A 19,771-nucleotide genomic window follows, 5' to 3' on the forward strand; every position below is an offset into this window, starting at 1 on the left:
GTGTTCGTTCTCTTTATTCACGTATGAAGTGAGCCACTCCGAGATAGAAACAGTTTGATTCCCGTTGGGTCATCACTGTTCAGTGAACAAACCACTTTAACTTCAGTTACGTTTCTGTGTAGCGTATTAGTGTAAATACGGTAAAGTTACACAACTTGCCTTAAATAATATCGGCACCGCATTGTTCCTTTAACTTGTGTACATCCTGCGACCTCCTTCTATAGGCTGCAGTTTCAGGCGTGTTTGAAATTTAGGTCCGTCTGTCTGTCCGTAGCATGAAACAGATCAAAAATGGCTGAACGGATTGTCATGTAATTTGATACTGGGGAGTTTTATTAACATTTGCAGACATTCCAATTTTGGTTTGAAATCTGATAGCATTAACAGACCCGTTACTTAGTTACTGCAGGTGGTGGGAACGTAACATCAAGATGGATCCCAATAGATACTTTGTAAGGTGGATGGAATTTGCTCAGGGTCGTGACATTACAGGTGGTCTGCTATCAGGCAGGTCAGCTAGTCAGTCACGTCATGCGGAATTAATTGTGGGCAACCTACAAAAGGTTTTCTTTACCTTCGTAATTGATATCAATACACACGGCTTATGATATGTGGACTTTCGGCAGGTCCTGAATCAGTACGAAGTAACCGATCAGGTTAGCTGGCGGTAACTTTTGTGTCTTATTTGTTTTCCTCACTACTTCTGTTTCTTAAATTGGCCACGACACCCATTCCATGCCCCTTTATACGTAGTTTACTGTTCATAATTACAAGCACGTGTTATATGACCCTTTTTAACCGCTACAGTTGAAACAGCATGGTTAAAATCCTGTGAATGAACACAGGACTTGTGCGCGCCTCTGTAAGAATTTTGTTGTTAAAAATATGTCGAAATAGATATCCTTCATCACCAATGACTAAACGTAGGCTATATGAAAATAGCCTGCAGAAGAAATGCCTTGTTAAACCAATAATTAGTTTGAAAGATATAAAGGTCTTAAAATTCAAGACGTCAGATCGAGTACTGACAGAGCCACATTCTCGTACACCGTTGTGATATCAGAAAATGAAGATACTAAATATGCGTTCACTGTTTTAGGGAATTCGAGTATTTTTAGGAAGTGAAACAATGAGGACTTGGTGGGACTGGATGGAAGCTATAAGGAATGTGCACAGAGTTTGCTGGTCAAACATATTGGAAAACGTCCACTTGGAAGACGAGATGAAGATGGATGTTTAATATTAAAATAGATGTTATATAGCGTGTGAAGACGGGCCTGGCACGGACCGGTGACCGTTGCTGGTCATTAAGTAAACAAGTTAGGAAATGTATGCACGGTTTAATCATTTAGGTGTGTTCGCTCTGTTTTTGTCCCTATATTTCCGGATCGTGAATGATAAGTTGTATTCTGTCGCATATTGGATGTGCTATGTATAAATCACCGTCCATTTTAAACTGTTCTATAAATTTTGTTTTTGAACTGACTTTAATGTAGAATTTGAGATTTAATGAATCACACTGGTTGATTATTCAGTATGGTTTTGAAAGGGTGTCATGCAAGATGGGGCACCCCCCCCCCCCACCATCTTGTTAATGGTGCCCACCCATGGCTGCTCGATCATTTAACAGGATTATGCATTCAAGAGACGGGGCCTTCATTAATGGGTTCCCAGCAGCACAGACTTGACGCCATTTGACTCCTTCGTGTGGGCCAAGGGACAGCTTATTCGCACAAAACCAGCAAATGCGGAAAAATTGTAGGAAATAATAACCATTGTTATTACGAACATTCCCGGAAACATGTTCTGATCGGCAGGAAGGAACGTGCCAGTTAAATTAATAAAACCTGCTGACAGTGCAGTAGCGTATGTGAAAATAAAAAATGTGTTGCGCATAAAACCTTATTGAATAATGTATCATTTGTAGTTTGATTAGTTTAAAACCAGTTCAAATAACATGTCTGCAACAGTTTTAAAACAGGCCTTTTAATGCCTCCTTAAACAACGTAAGACAGGCATGGCGGACAACTTGCTGAAAAGTTGACGTGTTGAACATAAAACACGTGTTTCGAATTTCTCTGTAATTTTTATTCGAAACGTTATTTCGCCCTGATAAATATTTAGCCAATTCCGCCGATATGCGCTCTAGAACGCACGTAGGTTTTCATGCGAAGCAGCAGATCTGTTACCCGGCAGCCCGTCGATACGTTTTGTGCGTCACACTACAATGAAAGACACTTTTCTGATATCAGAAAACACGCTTTGTTAATGTCGCTAGATCACTGTGAGCAACGGTACAGCTTGGTGAAGAACGTAGAATCAGGAATTAACTAGGTCGCGTTTTTCTGATGAACACTTGCGTACATGCGATTCGCAACAGACATTAAACTTGATATTGAACAATTAATGAAACACAAGCAATGTCACGTACCTCAGTGCTGACTGATTTTGTTAAAGAAGATGACTGTGTACTTTGTGAACTTGTACATAGTTTAAATACCATATTTAATGAATTGTCATGAATTTTCAATAAATTGTCCTAATTTATAACCCTGCGACTCGCGTGTCGATAACCAAGATGCGTGCGGCTCTAGGTCTGGAAGAGGTTTGGAACCCCTGAATAAAATATACGTTATTCTTGTTCGATTTTCAACAAAATTGTAATTTTAGTAAAAATTTTGATATCAAATTTCGAACAGATCCGTTCATCGATTGCCGAGTTGCGCTACATGCGGACAGACCGACATAGCGAAAATAATAGGCACATATTTTGTACGCTCCAGAAGAATCGCTTCATTTTTGGACGTGTTTATTATAATCTCTCCTCACGCGAAGTGCATCTTTCATAGTTCCATTGGTTCATGAGTTGCTGTTAGAGAACCAATAAAGCTATTTACGTTTCAAAGAGCCCGATTCAGTAAGTATTATAACTAGCCTACGGGTTGGGCGACCGTGATTCGATCTCCTTTCGCCACCGCTGTGTCCAGACAGACAATCTCTGAGGCCCAACCAGTGCCAAGCCTGTAAAGTGGGTAGCGTGGTTCCTCCAGGGGGATGAAGCGACCGGGCTGTGAAGTGGTTGTTCACCTGCATCTAATGCCGAGGTTAAGAATGCGTGGAGCTATGCCTCCATTCCCCATACGTCTGCACGGCGCGGTGTTTAATTAAACAACGGGAATAGATTTGAATTATTACTGTTTACTTGTGGTCTATTTAACGAAACTCTCAGTAACTCAGTCTGTGTAGCGTCGGAGGATAGGATGATTAATGATGAGGAAGTTTATTACTTCGGCTTAAGAAGCTCACATGCTGACCAAGTTGGTGTCCTTGAAGAAAGGAATATGCCATTTGGGTTGCGTACGGTGCACAGTGGGATAGATTGCGATTCCAGCCTGAAAAAAAAATTTCTCACATTTAAATATGTCAGAATTTTTGCTTGGATTCTGTTAATAAAGACCCCTTCTATAAGAAAATGGCAAGAATACATGTTTTAAACAAGACTAGCGCACCCCAGCTTCTCTTATCTGTTGGTGTTGAAGTAGGAAGAGATGTTTATGTTAGTTGTTACGTTCCAGACAGCTTGGAAGCAAGACCCTCGTAGCAGAAGACGAAAGGAATATCTTTTGATATTTTAAATGGAAATTATTGAGGAAGGTTTGTAGTATATTTTGTAGTAGGTTTTGTATAAATATTTGTATTATTTTTATACATATGGCACACTAACTCAATTATGGCGCTTTTACTGATCATTTTTCATCTTTCCGATGTTCACATAGACTTTTAGTTGCTAGAGTCATCGAGAGTCACGACCAAATTCACGTAAAAATATAGATTAGAGTATGCACTTTAAGATGAGGCCTGTTTCAATTGCTAGTTTTTGCTAATGTGAGTGTCGTGATTTTTTTCCAGAATTAGGAGCACCTCCGCCAATCTCGCGCCGAGAAATATTTCCGTTGTTGTGCAAAAGGAATACAGATTGTGATGAACTTTATGCTTATATTCTTAAAAGTTTAGATATTGTATAATGTTATTCCGAAAATAGAAACCGTTTAAGAGTGATTTTGAAGAATCTGCGTAGCAATTTTAATAAAAAGTGGGTACAGTGACACCGCAATAAGAATTTCTTTTTAGATAAGAATTCTAACTGGTTAGATGTGAATCTAAATTTTCCAGAAACATTAGTGGAGAAGATAAAACAAAGTAACAGGGATGAGCCATCGACAAGTGGGGTCAGGGGTAGGCGAAGAAAACTTTTTCAAGAATGTAGTGATAGAGGAAAACGGAAAAAATTCAGCCTTTAGTGGAAAATCATCGGCGAATATTTCTGGAATTAATGAAGATCTTATTCGACGATTTTCTATAATTTTGTTCACCTTGTCCTGTGGATACACAGTGAATGTTGAGGCATTTGATAAATATGCCATGGAAACAGCAAATTTATATTTGTATCCATGGTACTACGTGCCTGCAGTGTCCACAAGATACTGATTCATGGCGGAAAAATTATAGAATCTGCCATTCTGCCTATCGGATTGTTATCTGAAGATGGCCAGGCACAAAGATGTGCTAAGATACAGACTCGATCCCGCCAGGAAATGTTCGCGCGAACGAAATTTAGAAGATGTCCTGCACATGTTACTAGTTTCTTCTGATCCTTTAATATCGCAGATTAAACAGCCCTCGAGAGCAAGGAAGCCACATTTACCTTCTGAAGTACTCATATTATTGAAGGAACCGGATGTTGATACTGATAAGCAACGACATGAGGACGAGGAAGGCTACAGCTCTTCGGATGATTCGGATGTCTCTTCCGATGACGAATACTGACATGAATAATGCTCTGAGTTAAATATTTATGTATTAATGTTATGTATTCGAAAGTAGAGTAGCTTTTATAATTATATTTGCAGTGTAGTGATATTTGTTTCTACTAACTTGACTTGCATGCATTATTTTTCCGTATTCAGAGGCGTATTTTGCCCTTTTTACACATAAAACTACTTAATATTTATTATAAACTAATGTATCAGACTTTTTGCTGTCAGAATTTTCATTTTCAATATTCAGATTTAAAAAAAGAATCAAATTTCGAATTTTTCCCGGCTAGAATCGCAATCTATCCCACTGTGCGGTGGCGTGATCTTCATACCAGGTTTACCAGGTAGAAACTTCTATAGGGACAGACAACTACAAGATCTTGATGCTGTTATGGTTTCTTCGCCTACTGGTGAGGAAACTAGGTTGAAATTGTTAGCGTTGGTATTATCTATTATCAGTGAGTGTTGTTATACTTGTCAGAAACGCATATTTATATGGGGAACCAACCTTTACTCTCTGTGATAAAATGCAGATTCTGCGTGTCGTTCGTACATTCAAAGGTGTTAATATGAGCGCATTCTTCGGTGATGGACAGTTTGGTCTTATCTTGAGTGTGGCGATAAAGGAACGCAGATATAATCTGCTGACAGCTGTAGGCCAAGAGTCGTGACGCTTGTTTGCACTAACACATAGGTCTGTGTTCCTGTGTTCTTTTATTCAGAATGCAAGTAAGAGAAACGATGTTTTGTTGTTCTTTCTGGAACTGAATCTGTCCCAGTTCAGAAATTTTTCAGACAGCGACTTTTCTAAACAAGACTGTACTGGATAAGAACACGCGTTCTTTGCAAATTCCCAATTATTAACAAAATGCGTCAGTTATCTAACATTGACAATTTTCACATGGTCTTTGTGTTTATTCAGGTAATAAAATCAGTAGTGATATTTCATAGTATTTCTTAGCTCTGTGGTAGCTTACTGGATTCGTATACGTGGAGTTACAGGATCGAGTCGTGGTCAAGTCGAGATACTTAGTTTCTTCCATGGACTCGTTATGTTTTTATTTGAGATTATGCAAAAGAATTGCTTTCTTAAACTTTTGCATTTTCCCCAAATCTATTACCACACATCATTGTATGGCCCTACAACAAGTGGCGCTAGTGTCGCTCCTCACCTCACAAGTTTATGCTTCCGTCAGGTTGGTATTACTGGTTGTAGGACATTTAAAATTACGATTTGCGTAACGTCGGTGCCAAATTTAATTAAAAACCGTCCAGCGGTTCTCGAGTTGAATTATGCGGACAGGCAGACAGATATTTCCATCCCGAAACGCGTTAATTTCATGCACATCGTGCGAAGAACTCGTAACAAGCAGCAGAACTCTGGGACTGGTGATTGATAGCATCACAACGCTGATAAAATCTTGACATTCTTACCCCAAACGGAATTCGAACTCTACATTCCAGAGTGCATCTGGATTGAAATAATGATCTGATAACACCAGTTTTGATAGTGGCGTTTTTTTTAATAAATTCGGAAAAACGTAAAAGAAATTGGATTTCACAGTTTTCTTACATTATTATTATTGTTATAATAATCATGATCATCAGTGTAGCCATTCATTCTTGATTTGATTTATGGACTCGCTAAGAGCTTTGCAGTAAATATGTGCTAAAGGATGTGTTGAATTAGTGTACGTAAAATGCATATAACCTGTCGGTTTCCTGATGGGATACTGTCACTTCATAATAACAGAATTTTTATTAGGTGTTTTAAAACAGTGATTTTTGAAGCTGGATGTAGCTATTATTTGTTAGCTTCACATATTTTTACTACAACTGCTACTACTTACTTTTAACAGGACGTCCCAAGTACAATGCGGTTAATTTCGTCCGTTATAACAGTAGTCATAGATAATACCAACATAAGTGTCCACTGTTGCTCAGTATTCTGTCCTTATGATGGGACAGAAAATACGTGAAAAGTGCCACTGTTTGCTCAGGTGCATGATCCAGACCCTGAGGGCATTTGGGGGCTGTGCCGCTGTGACCACGAAGGGTCATACTGTGCTGCCAGATGCCCTTCGTTTGGCCTTTTTGAATAGAGGCCTGACATGACCGCTTCTTTCCTTGTTCTTCCAAATTCACCCTTCATAATCATCCACGTGTATCATTATTAGTTAAAGTATGGATAACGATAAGCACTGCAGAAAGATAATGAACGAGACATTTTAGTCTTGTTATATTTTAAAGGTATCGCAGTTCGTAAGATTTCAAATGCGTGCTCTTTGGAGTACAAAAGGTTCCAAAGATACCCTTCACATACTGTTGACATTATCTCCCTTTCCTAAAAAACGTTTTATGAATATCAATTAAAAAGCAGCTTTTCATTTGCTATTATTTTTTTCAAGTGCTTACATGCGGTTGCTCTAGAGTCCTTGTCGTTCTTTCTCGATAATTTCGACTGTTCTGCCTCCTGTACGGAAAAAAATGAACTCAAGTTGCCGAGTAAAGAAATGACGCAGTGGATTGCGCTAAATAAATGTTTGTAGAACCTAAACCATTTGGGATATGTAAAATCTGAAAACAGTTATGGAAAGCTCAAGAGGTATTACGTATTTCGTACGCAATATGTCTGGATCCATCTCTTACGGTTTTCGAGAGGCGGGCGCTTAACGCGCCAGATGCATTGAAAATTGTACACATTGGTTCATTAAAATTACAATAAATGTATAAACAATTATAATCTATTATAAAAATTTGTGATTCCTCGTCGTCAATAAATTACGTCATCAACAATGCCGAGTATAAACAAACTCGGCATTGTTGTGGAACACGACAATGCCGAGTACAACACAACAATGCCGAGTTTAGTGTCTTACTCAAGATTTTCAAACGCAACCAACCCCCCCGAAAGGGGGTTGGTTGCTTTTTAAACACTTGATCAAGCTCCCCCGAAAAAGGGGGTTGGTAAAGTATTTTAACCCTCCATTCGGGGGGGGGGGTTAGTTTAGTTTCTTACACAAGATTTTAAAAAGCAACCAACCCCTTCGGGGGGGGGGGGTTGGTTGCTTTTTAAACACTTGATCAAGCTCCCCCGAAAGGGGGTTGGTCAAGTGTTTTAACCCTCCATTCGGGGGGTTTAGTTTAGTTTCTTACACAAGATTTTAAAACGCAACCAACCCCCCCGAAGGGGTTCGTTGATTTTTAAAAACTTGACCAATCCCTCCGAGGAGCTCCGAAAGGAGCGTTCTGCCCTAGTTACAACAAAATACGTTACAGATTATTACAGGTCTTTATTTACTGATCATTTTACGTATAGGTTACATTACCCTTACTCTTACCATTCCTGAGGAATGAACATTTAAAGGTGACTCGGTTATGATGACGTCATTTCTTGACGACGACGGGAAATCACGTATTTTAGTATTAAAAAAAATAAAGAAAGAAGCGACAGTTTACTGACTAATGCACAAGTGGGAATGTAGTTATTAATTAATTGGAGTGTTCAGTAATTTACTTCCTTCAACAAAATAGACTTTGTACTGACGTTATTATAGCAACATAGCGATTCAACACATTACGGCCTTGAACATGCGACACGCTAGTATCGATTGTAAAGAATTAAAAAGTGCTGGATTGGTGAAGCCTCTACTAGTGTAACTTCTGTGTCATATTTAATTAAAATGCGAGCAATTATTATCGAGCTATTTTGGCGCAAGGCGATTACGTTATCAGTTCTGGAAGCTGACATGATAATTTCTTGCATGTGATGTGATCAGTTATTGCATATTATCGTGGGCACCCTCATAATCCTACCTCACGGCTTTGAACTGCCGTCATATTGGTATTACTGATGGTAGGAAATCAAGAATTCGGTCATATCTCTGACGGCATAGCGCACACAAAATTTAATGAGGACTCCATAAATCATTATATGTAATTCGCATGACTGCCGATAGATGGCAGCACGATGTCTGCTGAAAGCCGCGACAGGCAGATGAATAGATGATGACGATAAGGTGTTGTGTCTGCTACAGGCAGTAACGAACGCCGAAAGAACAAAACTGGCAATAAGGCATGTTGCATTTTCGTCTGAATTGACTTGCACAGACGCATATTTGTCGACATTTATCTTCTGGGTAGTAACGCCGAGTGGAATTGTAGGTAGATACCAATATTTTGGAGGAACATACTGCCTCCATCTTAAGAGCTGAAGATGGAGGCAGTATATATACATCTCGGCATGCCACCGGGTACGATACGAGGGTTACTTCAAAAGTCATGGCAACTAATTTCTTTTTTGGGGGGGGCGGGGGGCAAACACGTTATATTGAAGAAAGTTCAAAATATACATATGAAAGGGCACGATATACTCCCCCGATTGGCCTAGTCAGATCAGGTTGGTGTGAATGGGTGTAGGTATAGTAGGCAATAAAAAAGGCACTTACGGAATGACCTTTTTTCATTCTTTAATACTCGAAAAATTCAGTTGTGATTAAAAAAATTCAATGTGAGTTAAATCAAGAATTCTTACATTAAGACTAACAACCTTCAAAGTAGTCAAGTACTCGCTGACAACGACGAGGAAGACGGCGAATACCATCAGCTTCACCATCTCCAAATCTTGCCATCTCGCGCCGAACTACGATGGAAATGTCCTCTCGTGTACGAAAGCGTTTCCCTCTCAATGGCTGTGTCAATTTGGGTTTTAAGTCAGTCACATGGCGAAAGGTCTTCCACAAGCTCTGAGTGACATTCAGTCGCATTTCTGCCGCGAAGCACTGCTATTTTCACGTAAGAACGCTGTTCCAGCCGGTCATTCCGTAATGTGCCACCCATATACACCTACCTGATCTGGGGAGTATATCGTGCCCTTTCATATGTATATTTTGAAATTTCTTCAATATAACGTGTTTGCCCCCCAAAAATTAGTTGCCATGACTTTTGAAGTAACCCTCGTATGTTTAATGTCAGAAACCAACTTCGATAAAGCCTGTTTTAAGAACATTTTAGGTTCGTATAAAGCAGGTTGCCGTTCCGGGACAGTTGCTCAAGTCAACTTGCCGGGTTAATAGGCCCAGTCCTTGTAGTAGTTGATAAAGCAGGTTAGCTCATTCAGGAAAGTGACTGACCACAGGCTGTATGACCAGGGTTTGATTGCCGGCAAGGGCAAAATACTTTTCTTTTTTCCTCGCGTCCGTATCCACCCAGCGGGTAATTTAGGGGCAGGGGTCCATTTCCCGAGGGATAAAGCGGGGAAAAGTGGAGCTGTACCTCCACTACATCATACGTCCTTGTGCTGGTAATGCATCAAATGCTAACATGTACATACTCTATTATGTTATCATAATTTGTTATCAGCAGTTTCAGCAGGTATGGAGCTATCTGGTGACAGTACAGCCATTGAACGAGTGAAGGTGAATTAAAATAGGATTGACAAATCGTGCAGCTAATAGATTGAGCTACTCCGATAAGAAGCCTGTTGCGAGGATAACGGAAACGTTATAACTGTAGTGGTGGGTTCTGATATCGTATTGGCACAGTTGAATACGCAGAGGACTTTTGCTCATATGACTATGCGATAGATTATTCACTTCATGAATTCCACAAGAACCATTGTTTCAGACCATTTAGTCCCAGCTGAGGATGCCACATAAAACAATGTTTTATTTTAATTTGGAATCATAAAGAAGACAAATGTACTCGTATTTGGTTTTGTAATAACAAGAAGTCGGCTGTAAAATTATTTCGAGGCTGCATTTATGTTTAGTAAAGTAGCTCTATATTTTAGTAAGCAGTGGCTTTGGACCTCGATCGTTTCGACACTGGGACCGTGGGTTCGAATCCCACTCAAGGCATGGATGTTTGTCTTTCTGTGTTGTGCTGTCCTGTATAGGTGGTGGCCTTGCGACGGGCTGATATCTCGTCTAAGGAGTCCTACCAAGTGTAAAAGATTAAGAAATCTCCCATTTGTGAGGAGGCCAAGGTTCTGCTAGGGCTGTAGAGTCAGAAGAAAAATCTCTATAGTTTAATTACATTCATGATGCCCTTATCCTCTTCCGAAGATACCTGGCTCTTCAGTATTAACATATTCTTGCGTCCACAGTTCTAAAATTCAGTGACAAGAGCATAAATCTTCATTAGTATGGTTTAAACAAGTTGACGCCTCTCTAACATTTTATGAATAGCATAAAAATAGATCAATTCAGATAGAATTTAGACGTCCGCCTATCCGCATGATTCGACTTGAAAGCTGTTGGACAGATTTTGGTGAAATTTGGTATGGAGGTTATGCATGAGGATCCAGATACTTCGTATTGTAATTTTTTTGTAAAATACAAAATAAAGTCCATTTCTACCTCAGCTGGTTCATGAACAAGCAGAACATGGGATTCTAGTCCTCTGAAAATTCACACAGATTCATGAAAACGCCACTCCATCCTGCAAAATGTATGCTACCTCATGGTGTGCGGTCAGCAAGCAAGGCCTTAATGATCCAATCTTCATGGCAGGCACCATAACAAGCCAGCAGTATAGTTGGCGCAGTAGTTTTTGGCCGGTGGAGTTTTCAAGGGGAAGGCTAGGAGCGAGTCACTTGTGAGATAGTATAATGCTGACTGCACCGAGGAGCTTATCGGACTGAACGCCCAAACAAAAGAAATACACTGACCGTGCCACCTCAAGTACACGGAGTAGGCCCGTCCGCCAGCTCCGCTGGCTTCTCCACCGGCCAAAAACTACTGCGCCGACTATACCTGCATAACGATGATATACGAGGTGCGATCGAAAGGTTTCAAGATTGCGCGTATAAAAACCCGTACACTTATCTCAGGTATTAAATTCATCCATCACCCTCGAAGTAGTTCCCCTGGGAGTGAACACAACGATCCCAGCGCCGCTGCCAAGCCTGGAAGTATCCCTGGAAATCTTTCTTTGTCAGCCTGTCAAGCACCATCTGCGATTCTGCCTGAATCTCTTCTATCGTCTCAAATCTCCTTCCCTTTAGCTGAATTTTCATCTTTGGGAAGAGGAAGAAGTCACACGGAGCTTAGAAAGGAAGTTGGGGTCGGTTCTTGCAAGATCTTTGAGCTCCTGACAAACGAGAAGTCGATTCTGCTTCTGGTCCTCAGACAGGAGCCTTGGCACAAACTTGGCTGCGATGCGTCGCATGTGGAGTTCTTCCTTTAGAATCAGCTGACAGGTCCCATAGCCTATCCCAAGAATGTCGCACAAGTCGTTGATGGTACGACGTCGATCTTCGTGAATGGCCTGCCGAATCTTCGTAACATTTTCGGGCGTTGTGCTAGAAGATGGTCGTCCAGAACGCTCATCATCATCGACAGAGGTTCGGCCATTTTTAAAACGTGAATGCCACACAAAAGTTTGTGCACGACCCATTGCGGACTCCCCAAATGCTTGCTTTAGCATTTCATAGGTTTCCGTAGCCGTTTTGGCGAGTCTTTGGCAAAATGTGATGCACACGCCATTCCGAAATCGCAGGAGGGTCGGTGTAATGCACTACCAAAACGCCCGTAACTAAGAAACAAATGGTAATTCGGTGATGCCGGCTGGCACATTGATTCACTATGAATGTAGGCCGCACCCCCTAAAGGCAGAAGCTCGTACTACATCCGGTTCGCCCTCTATTGACACAGTCTGGAAACTTTCCGATCGCTCCTCGTAATTCCAATCATTCCAGGAGCATGGCAGAGTGGACACAACATTTATTTAGCAGGATCGTGCATGCGCACTGCCGTCTTGGATGTCCTGTATGATGTGTTTAGAAGCCATGCTCTGTTGAATCAGTTTCCAGAGCTCATTTTGTGTGGGTTTTATTGTCCACCATGTTCACTGGAAATGAATCCCTGCATCTATTTCCTCTGGGAATACCTCAATGACTGTGTACTGTGCACTGTTCTGGAGTTGCAAACAGAAACTGAAATTGTTGCTGAAAATATCTGAGACAATATGTCACATGACACATTTGTCAAATTTGTGGTCATTTACAGCAAATATACGATGTCAAGAACCTCATATTGAACATATGTTCACATGAAGACTAATGAACTTTCCGTGAAAGTGAGTTTTAATTCACAAATCATATTCTTCTGTACCATAGAAAATTACGAATATACCATACATCAAATTTGTAGCATGTTTTCTAAATATCTGTAGACTGATTTCCTGAGCAAACTCAGTATATTCCTTTCTATTATTTAAAAAGTCCCAATACTTTAAAGGCATTGTCAGACTTCACCATCAAACAACTATGTTAGCTATTCTCTGATATCATATTTCATTATATTTATGAGCTGTGTTCTTAAACCTTAAGATGAGCAAATCAACACATTTTTTCAACTTCTTGTGTGCTGATACCCTTCACTATAAATCAGGGAATGTGAATGTAGCCATCTGATATGCTATATATATTGCCCATTGATCTTGTTCTGTGTTTCCATTATAGTATTCATGTTATTGATTCTGCAGCATAGCTTATGGCCATAATCTTACCTGTGAGTGTTGCCAGCATTAGATAAAAGTAGCCTACGTGCATAAGTTATCTTTGTGATAAATCAGTGTGTAAATAGTTCTTACGACAGATTTGAGAGCAAACATTTTAACAGTTCTGAAAGGAAATTTTTAAGACCTTGGTATAAGAAGCATTGTCTCTAGAATTTTTATATCTTCAAACAAAATTAATAGAAAATGAAATAATTTATTTGTAGTTATATCAGTGAGGTAATCATTTTCACAGCCCAATTCCTGGTTTTTGTAGCTGTTGAAAATGTTCAAACTCTTATTCTGATTTAATACATTTATTGAATCAGTCAGTTGTGGACTTCTGGAATGTGACACCATGCAGTCTTGCAACTGGTTATCAGAGTTTTGGAGGAACATGTCACCTCATTCCTCCACAACATTGCTAACCACCTGCAGTACTACACAAGATCATAACCCAGAAGTCTGTAATTTATATCTTCACTACCGCAACAACCTTAAATCTCAGATTTGTTTTGCTCCTATTTATCTGAACAAATATGGATTTTCAACTATGAAAATACTAAAATAAGTAAATATTTCAACAACTGTATGAGGATGGCTGTGTCTAAGTGCATTCCATCTTGTATAGTAAGCTGGCAGAATATGCACCTCAGGTTTTTATTATAATTTAATGCTTAATTAGCATGCATATTAATCTAAGTAAATTATAATCATGATGTAACATTATATTATGTTAAACTATGAAATTCATTGCATGTTAATGTAACCTTTAAATCATTTGGTCCCTGCCACTAAATATGATTGATTATCTTAAAGTGGCTGAAGCTTCTGAAATGAAATGATATAAATTTGGTGAATTTGTTTCCTCACTTAACACAAATAAACAACAAAGGTTTTCTGAATTCTGAGCTGTGCCTCTGTCAGTATTGGCTGAATTTCTGTTTCAGTTGCATCTTTCAATTCTTATGTTCTTTGTGGATTATTTTATTTGAACAATCTGTCTCCTAGAAACCCCTGGAGTTTGTTGTTTGTTTATTTAACAAACTTGGTAGTAGCTCAGACTGTGTATGATATGATGATTAATGAATAATGAATTGAAAAGCATGTGGATGGAAGTGGTCATGAACTCATTTAAGGTACTGTCCTACCATCTTCATGGAGGGACTGAGGAAAAACATGAATAACCTGAGAACAGTCTGTCTCCAGGTTTATATTTGAATCAGAGACCTTAATATGAAGCAGGAACGTAAAGTATTGGGTTGAATTAATTTGTAAAATTTATTACAAGATTTTATTTTTTACCCCTGAATTTTAACACCAGCTTCTGTTGATCAAAGGAACATGAGGTATATATACATAATTCTTGGGTTTCATGCACTTTGCCTGAAAAATACTTATTTACTTGGCAGACAACCAGACAGACGACCTAGTTAGCGAAATTGCTTCTGAACAAAGGTTCTCTTGAGACAATCTTATCTATTAAATTTCCAGTCAGTATTTACACATTCAGTAGTTTGTTTTATGCTTTATATGTGTAAAGGTAAAGATAACAATATACGGAGGACCAGTTAAAATAGCAGACCTTTTGTTGAAAATGGCTGTTTTGCTGTGTGGTCTGGTAGATATTGAACAACATTTCAGAGGAATTCTCTGCTTCCATCATCATAGTGGTCAGTATCTACCTGACTACATGGCACAACATTTTGGAATGCCGCCATCTTTATACATGTTGCCATGAGAACTTTGAATCATACCTTTTGTCATACATTCTTAGTTGTGAAACAATAGGTTGAAGACAGGAGATAACCTAAATTGTGTTTGTAAGATAATGCATTCTTTGAACATATACATACTCCAAAAATGACATGTGTTCATGACTTTTTGGTAATTTCTAGATGTATGAGAATTAGGATTGTTAAGTTTATGTTGTAGAATGATAAAGGTGGTGTAAGGGATGTTTAGTGTAAAGGAATTTTGTGGGGAATTATGAGGCAAGGCTGCAGTATCACTTAATTGAAAGCAATTTGTTAATTATAAAGTCTCCTGCATGTTATAAGGAACAAAGAGATCTTACACCCATTGAAAATACTCAGATTAGTTGTATTCAGAAATGCATGTAGGTTCTATACATTAGTGACTGCAAGAATATTACTGGTCCTAATCCACATTTGTAATAAACTTCAAGCTAAATAGGTTCAAAGTGATGTAGGATCCACATCAGAGGGTTTTATCTGTTCAGAAATCTGGGGCCACATTCACTTTTTCTTATAAACTTGCAGGCATCTAGGTTGTTAATTAATGATGATTATTTATATTGATACTTCATGACAGTTTATTAAGAATGCTACCAAATTACAGGTTCATATATTAGCCTGTTCAATAATTTTCCTTAGAAAATTTGATGATAACAGTTGCTTCTTAATTAGGCCTATCACCTATAGGTAATTTAATTTTAGCAGTAAGATTTATTTTTTGTTCTTCAAGATGATAGTGTTACAAAAATTTCTATTGCTATCTATTGCTGTCACTCATTTGTGACTACAGGTAAACCTCAATTTGCGCCGATTCAGAATAACGCCGATTTTGAAACCAGAAAGTCAAAAAGTGATAAAAATATATTTTACTATTATTTATAACGTTTTACAATGTATCTCATACAGATTCTTATACTAAATCGTAATTCTTACATCGCTGATTTTGAATAAAAATTATAAATACAGTCGCCGCTGCACTCATTGCGAAGTAGTGAGCGTTGGTCACTCATCACGGCGAGGCATTTGCGTTCAGCCTGATAAGGGAGTAAGGAAAAATGCGCTCAGTTCGCTTCTTGTTGACACATTGAATGTGCTGAAAGCTGTGCACTAAACGTGTTTGTGTTGTTATTCGACCACTATTCTGCAGTAGCAACTGTTTTTATATTTATAAATTGTAGAAGAGCCACCATGTCTGGTAAGAGAAGTGAATGTGTTGCTAAAAAGTTGCGTAGGTCTATTGCGTTAGAAGATAAGATGGACGTAATTCGTAGAATAGAAGGTGGTGATACCCGTCGTAATGTGTGCAGAAGTATGAAGTTGCCTCCTTCCACTGTGACTACCATAATGAAAAATTCATAAAAATAAAACAGTCGATGCAACAGGCTACGAGAGTAAGTACAACGCAAGTGAGTTATAGCAGAAGTAAACTTTTAGAAAGAACGGAGAAATTACTGTTGCTATGGTTGGATGACATGAATCGAAAAAACATTCCGTTGACTGAAATTGCTATCACGGATAAGGCAAAGTCAATTTTTGAGCATGTCATTGACTTCCCATTGATTTACATTATTAAAAGAGTTTCGATTTACGCCGCTTCGTCCAGGAACGCATCCCCGGCGTAAATCGAGGTTTACCTGTACATTTTAAAATAATTTCAGATTTTCATTGTTTGATAAAATCATGATGATGAGATGGTTGGGGCATGTAATATACATGGGGGGGGGGGGGATGAGAAATGCACTGAAATTTTGGTTGGAAAGCCTGAAGGGAACGAACAACTCAGAAGTCTTTGGTGTAAAGGGAGGTTAATATTAAAATGGATCATAAGGAAATAGGTTTGTAGAGTGTGGACTGGATTAATCGAATGTATAAAGTGAAGCTTTCGCAGCGTGGATTAATCTAGTTCTTAATAAATACTGTTAGCAGGCTTTTGTGAATATTGAAATCAACCCTTGGGTTCCATAATAGGGAGGGAAGTTTTTGGCTGCTGATGGCTGCTTAAGAAAGATTTATCCATGGAGTTAGTTACTTAGTTCATCTTTTGTAGGATTTGAGGTTTTTATGATGGTGAGTCTGAAGACAGCCATCTTCAGTTCATCTTATTTTCTCATTAGTGTTTTATAGGTTGTTTACATGACCTGCAAATTTTCCTCTTTACATTTATCATCCCTGACGGGGGCAGGATTTTTCCTCTAGTCTCTGCGTCCAGACCGGCTCTGGGGTCCACCCAGCCTCCTATCCAATGGGTACCGGGGTCCTTTCCCGGGGGTAAAGCACGGCCGGGGCGTGATGCTGACCACTCACCCCCATCTAGTGCCGAAGTCAAGAATGAGTAGGAGCTATACCTTCTCTCCCCCCAAGCGCCTCATGGCGTGTAGCGGGATGGCTTTCTGCTTTCACTTATATTTTTTGACGTGAATACGTCTTTAAAATCAGACCGACATATGGGGTACCAGGACGGAAACGGCGATGTAACGTTTGCAGTGTGATCCATTCCGACACTATAACTTCGTGACTAATAACACGATTCAAATAAATGTGGTCTCGTTTGATCGGGTATACGACTACGATGCGAGCATGACCTTGAGTTGGCGCCGCGCATGCGCGAGGCGCGGGTGGGGGCCCGCGGCGACTGGCGGCCAATTTGAGCGTGGGCGAAAATTTCCGGGCAGTATATCTCACGACTCCGATGTGCTAGCGCGCTGATTTTGGTGTCAAACGAAAGATCTAGTCTAGATCTGTCTATTTAAGCCATAAAAAGTGAACTTTGTAAAATATTTGTTGGTGACAAATCAAAAATAAGTCGTGAAAAATTTAAACTTTCTGATGTCGGCCCATACTCACCGAAAAGCCCAGAGGAAATACAAGCAACGTATCTCATCGGAAGGGCGTCTAATCAGCCATCGATCAGTACCGCCATGTCCGTGGTGGAACGAGTGAGACGGCTTCGGGAACGTCGGAAAGTCGACGCAGCGCGCGCGGCAAACGACGGCGCGAGCAAGACTCTGTATATTTGTTATGCTGAATAAAAGCCATGTATCCATTTCGTTACTTTCATTTCATTCCATTCCCATATCCCAAAGAAAATATTACCCCCTAACGCAGACGTATTCACGTAAAACCCACGGCATGGGCCACACCCCTATTTTCTTACTTCAGCCCTGGTACTATGTTTGTTTAACAATGTTACCTTTAACTTCTAATTTCAGATCTTGTTCTGCACATTAAACACACACAAAGTTGATATGACCAAACTTCTGGGAGGTCAGATTGGACTGGATGATTTTATATTTGTACACAGAAAAGGTGAGTAATAAGGTCATTATTTAAAGAAATTACCAGTATGATATTTAATCCGGTGGGAAGTCTTCTTATGATATTTATATATTGCTAAACTATACAATAAAAATAATTCTGTATGCACTGAATAGTGTAAGAATTAAACACAAGGATTTGAAAAGTCTGGAATAAACATGTAATTTCATCATGTTGGATACAAAATATTGATCTCTATTAATGTGATGAGATTGTAATACTTGCAATTGAAAAGGAAGTTCTTCATAAGCACGTGACACACTTGAATTACTGTCAGTAGTTTTAGGTATCCTGATGATTGATGATCGTGGGGTGGGTTGGGGGACATTGTGGTATGCTTCCTGTATTATTTAACACGGTCTCATCACATAAGAAATTAATGATTCCATAAAGGCTTGTGACAGTGATAGTGACAGATTTATTACACCAATATTATGCTGAAAATTGACCATTGTTAAAGCTGACTTCTAAGGAGTTGGTTACACTGTTTGTAATATTAATGGCATCAGTTTGGATTGAACTCTGGATATTTTGCATACTAGGCTAGCACATTAACCATTAGATTACTCAGAGGTACTAGCGTAATATTTGAAAGGACCTGGGTCTGATCACAGTTTCCATATCAGATAATGAATAATGTGTGACATAATATTAGTACTTACTTGCTCCATGGAGCCGAGTCCGTCTGAGAAACTAACAATCGGGCAGCCCACTGAAGAAATTCACTACATTTTATGGAACTCAAAGGTTCATTTCCATGTTCACAAGGGCCCACCACTGGTCCCTATCCTGAGCCAGATGAATCCAGTCCACACCACCTCATCCTATTTCTCTTAGATCCATTTTAATATTATCCTCCCACCTACATCTAAGTCTTCTTAGTGGTCTCTTTCCTTCTGGTTTTCCCACCAAAAACCTGTATGCATTCCTCTTCTTTCCCATGCGGGCTAAATTCCCTGCCCATCTCATTCTCATTGACTTGTTGGCGAGGAGTACAAGTTATGAATTTCCTCATTATGCAACTTTTTCCAGCCTCTTAGTAATTCATCCTTCTTCGGTAAAAATATTCTTCTAGGCACCCTGTTCTCAAATACCGTCAGTCTACGTTCATCCCTTAATGTCAGAGACCAAGTTTCACACTTACACTAAACTACTGGCAAAATTATAGTTTTGTATATTTTAATTTTTACTACATATATTTATTTTTCCAGTCTATACACAAAACTTGTTTTAAAATAATGTTGTTTAAATTTTTTTATAACATTTACAATATAAATTGCATTATGTTATATTTTATGGCGCTTTTCTGTGTCGTATAATATTACATCTATCACAGCGCTTTTGATTTTGACGACATGTTTCGATGTTTACCACATCATCTTC

The 19,771-nt window shown here is 39.2% G+C and overlaps 1 protein-coding gene across 1 annotated transcript in view; it reads left to right on the top strand.

The window, feature by feature from the left end:
• kermit (PDZ domain-containing protein GIPC-like protein kermit) overlaps positions 1-19,771 on the top strand; it is a 57,992-nt gene that overhangs the window by 25,271 nt on the left and 12,950 nt on the right. Inside the window, exon 2 of the mRNA XM_022062855.2 lies at positions 18,283-18,379. Within this exon, the coding sequence (XP_021918547.1) occupies positions 18,283-18,379 (97 nt within the window). The remainder of the gene's footprint in view (positions 1-18,282; positions 18,380-19,771) is intronic.

This window comes from Zootermopsis nevadensis, unplaced genomic scaffold, assembly GCF_977971745.1.
Source record: "Zootermopsis nevadensis isolate Lab colony 2312 unplaced genomic scaffold, Znev_1.0 Znev_ptg000001l, whole genome shotgun sequence".
NCBI classification, from domain to species: domain Eukaryota; kingdom Metazoa; phylum Arthropoda; class Insecta; order Blattodea; family Termopsidae; genus Zootermopsis; species Zootermopsis nevadensis.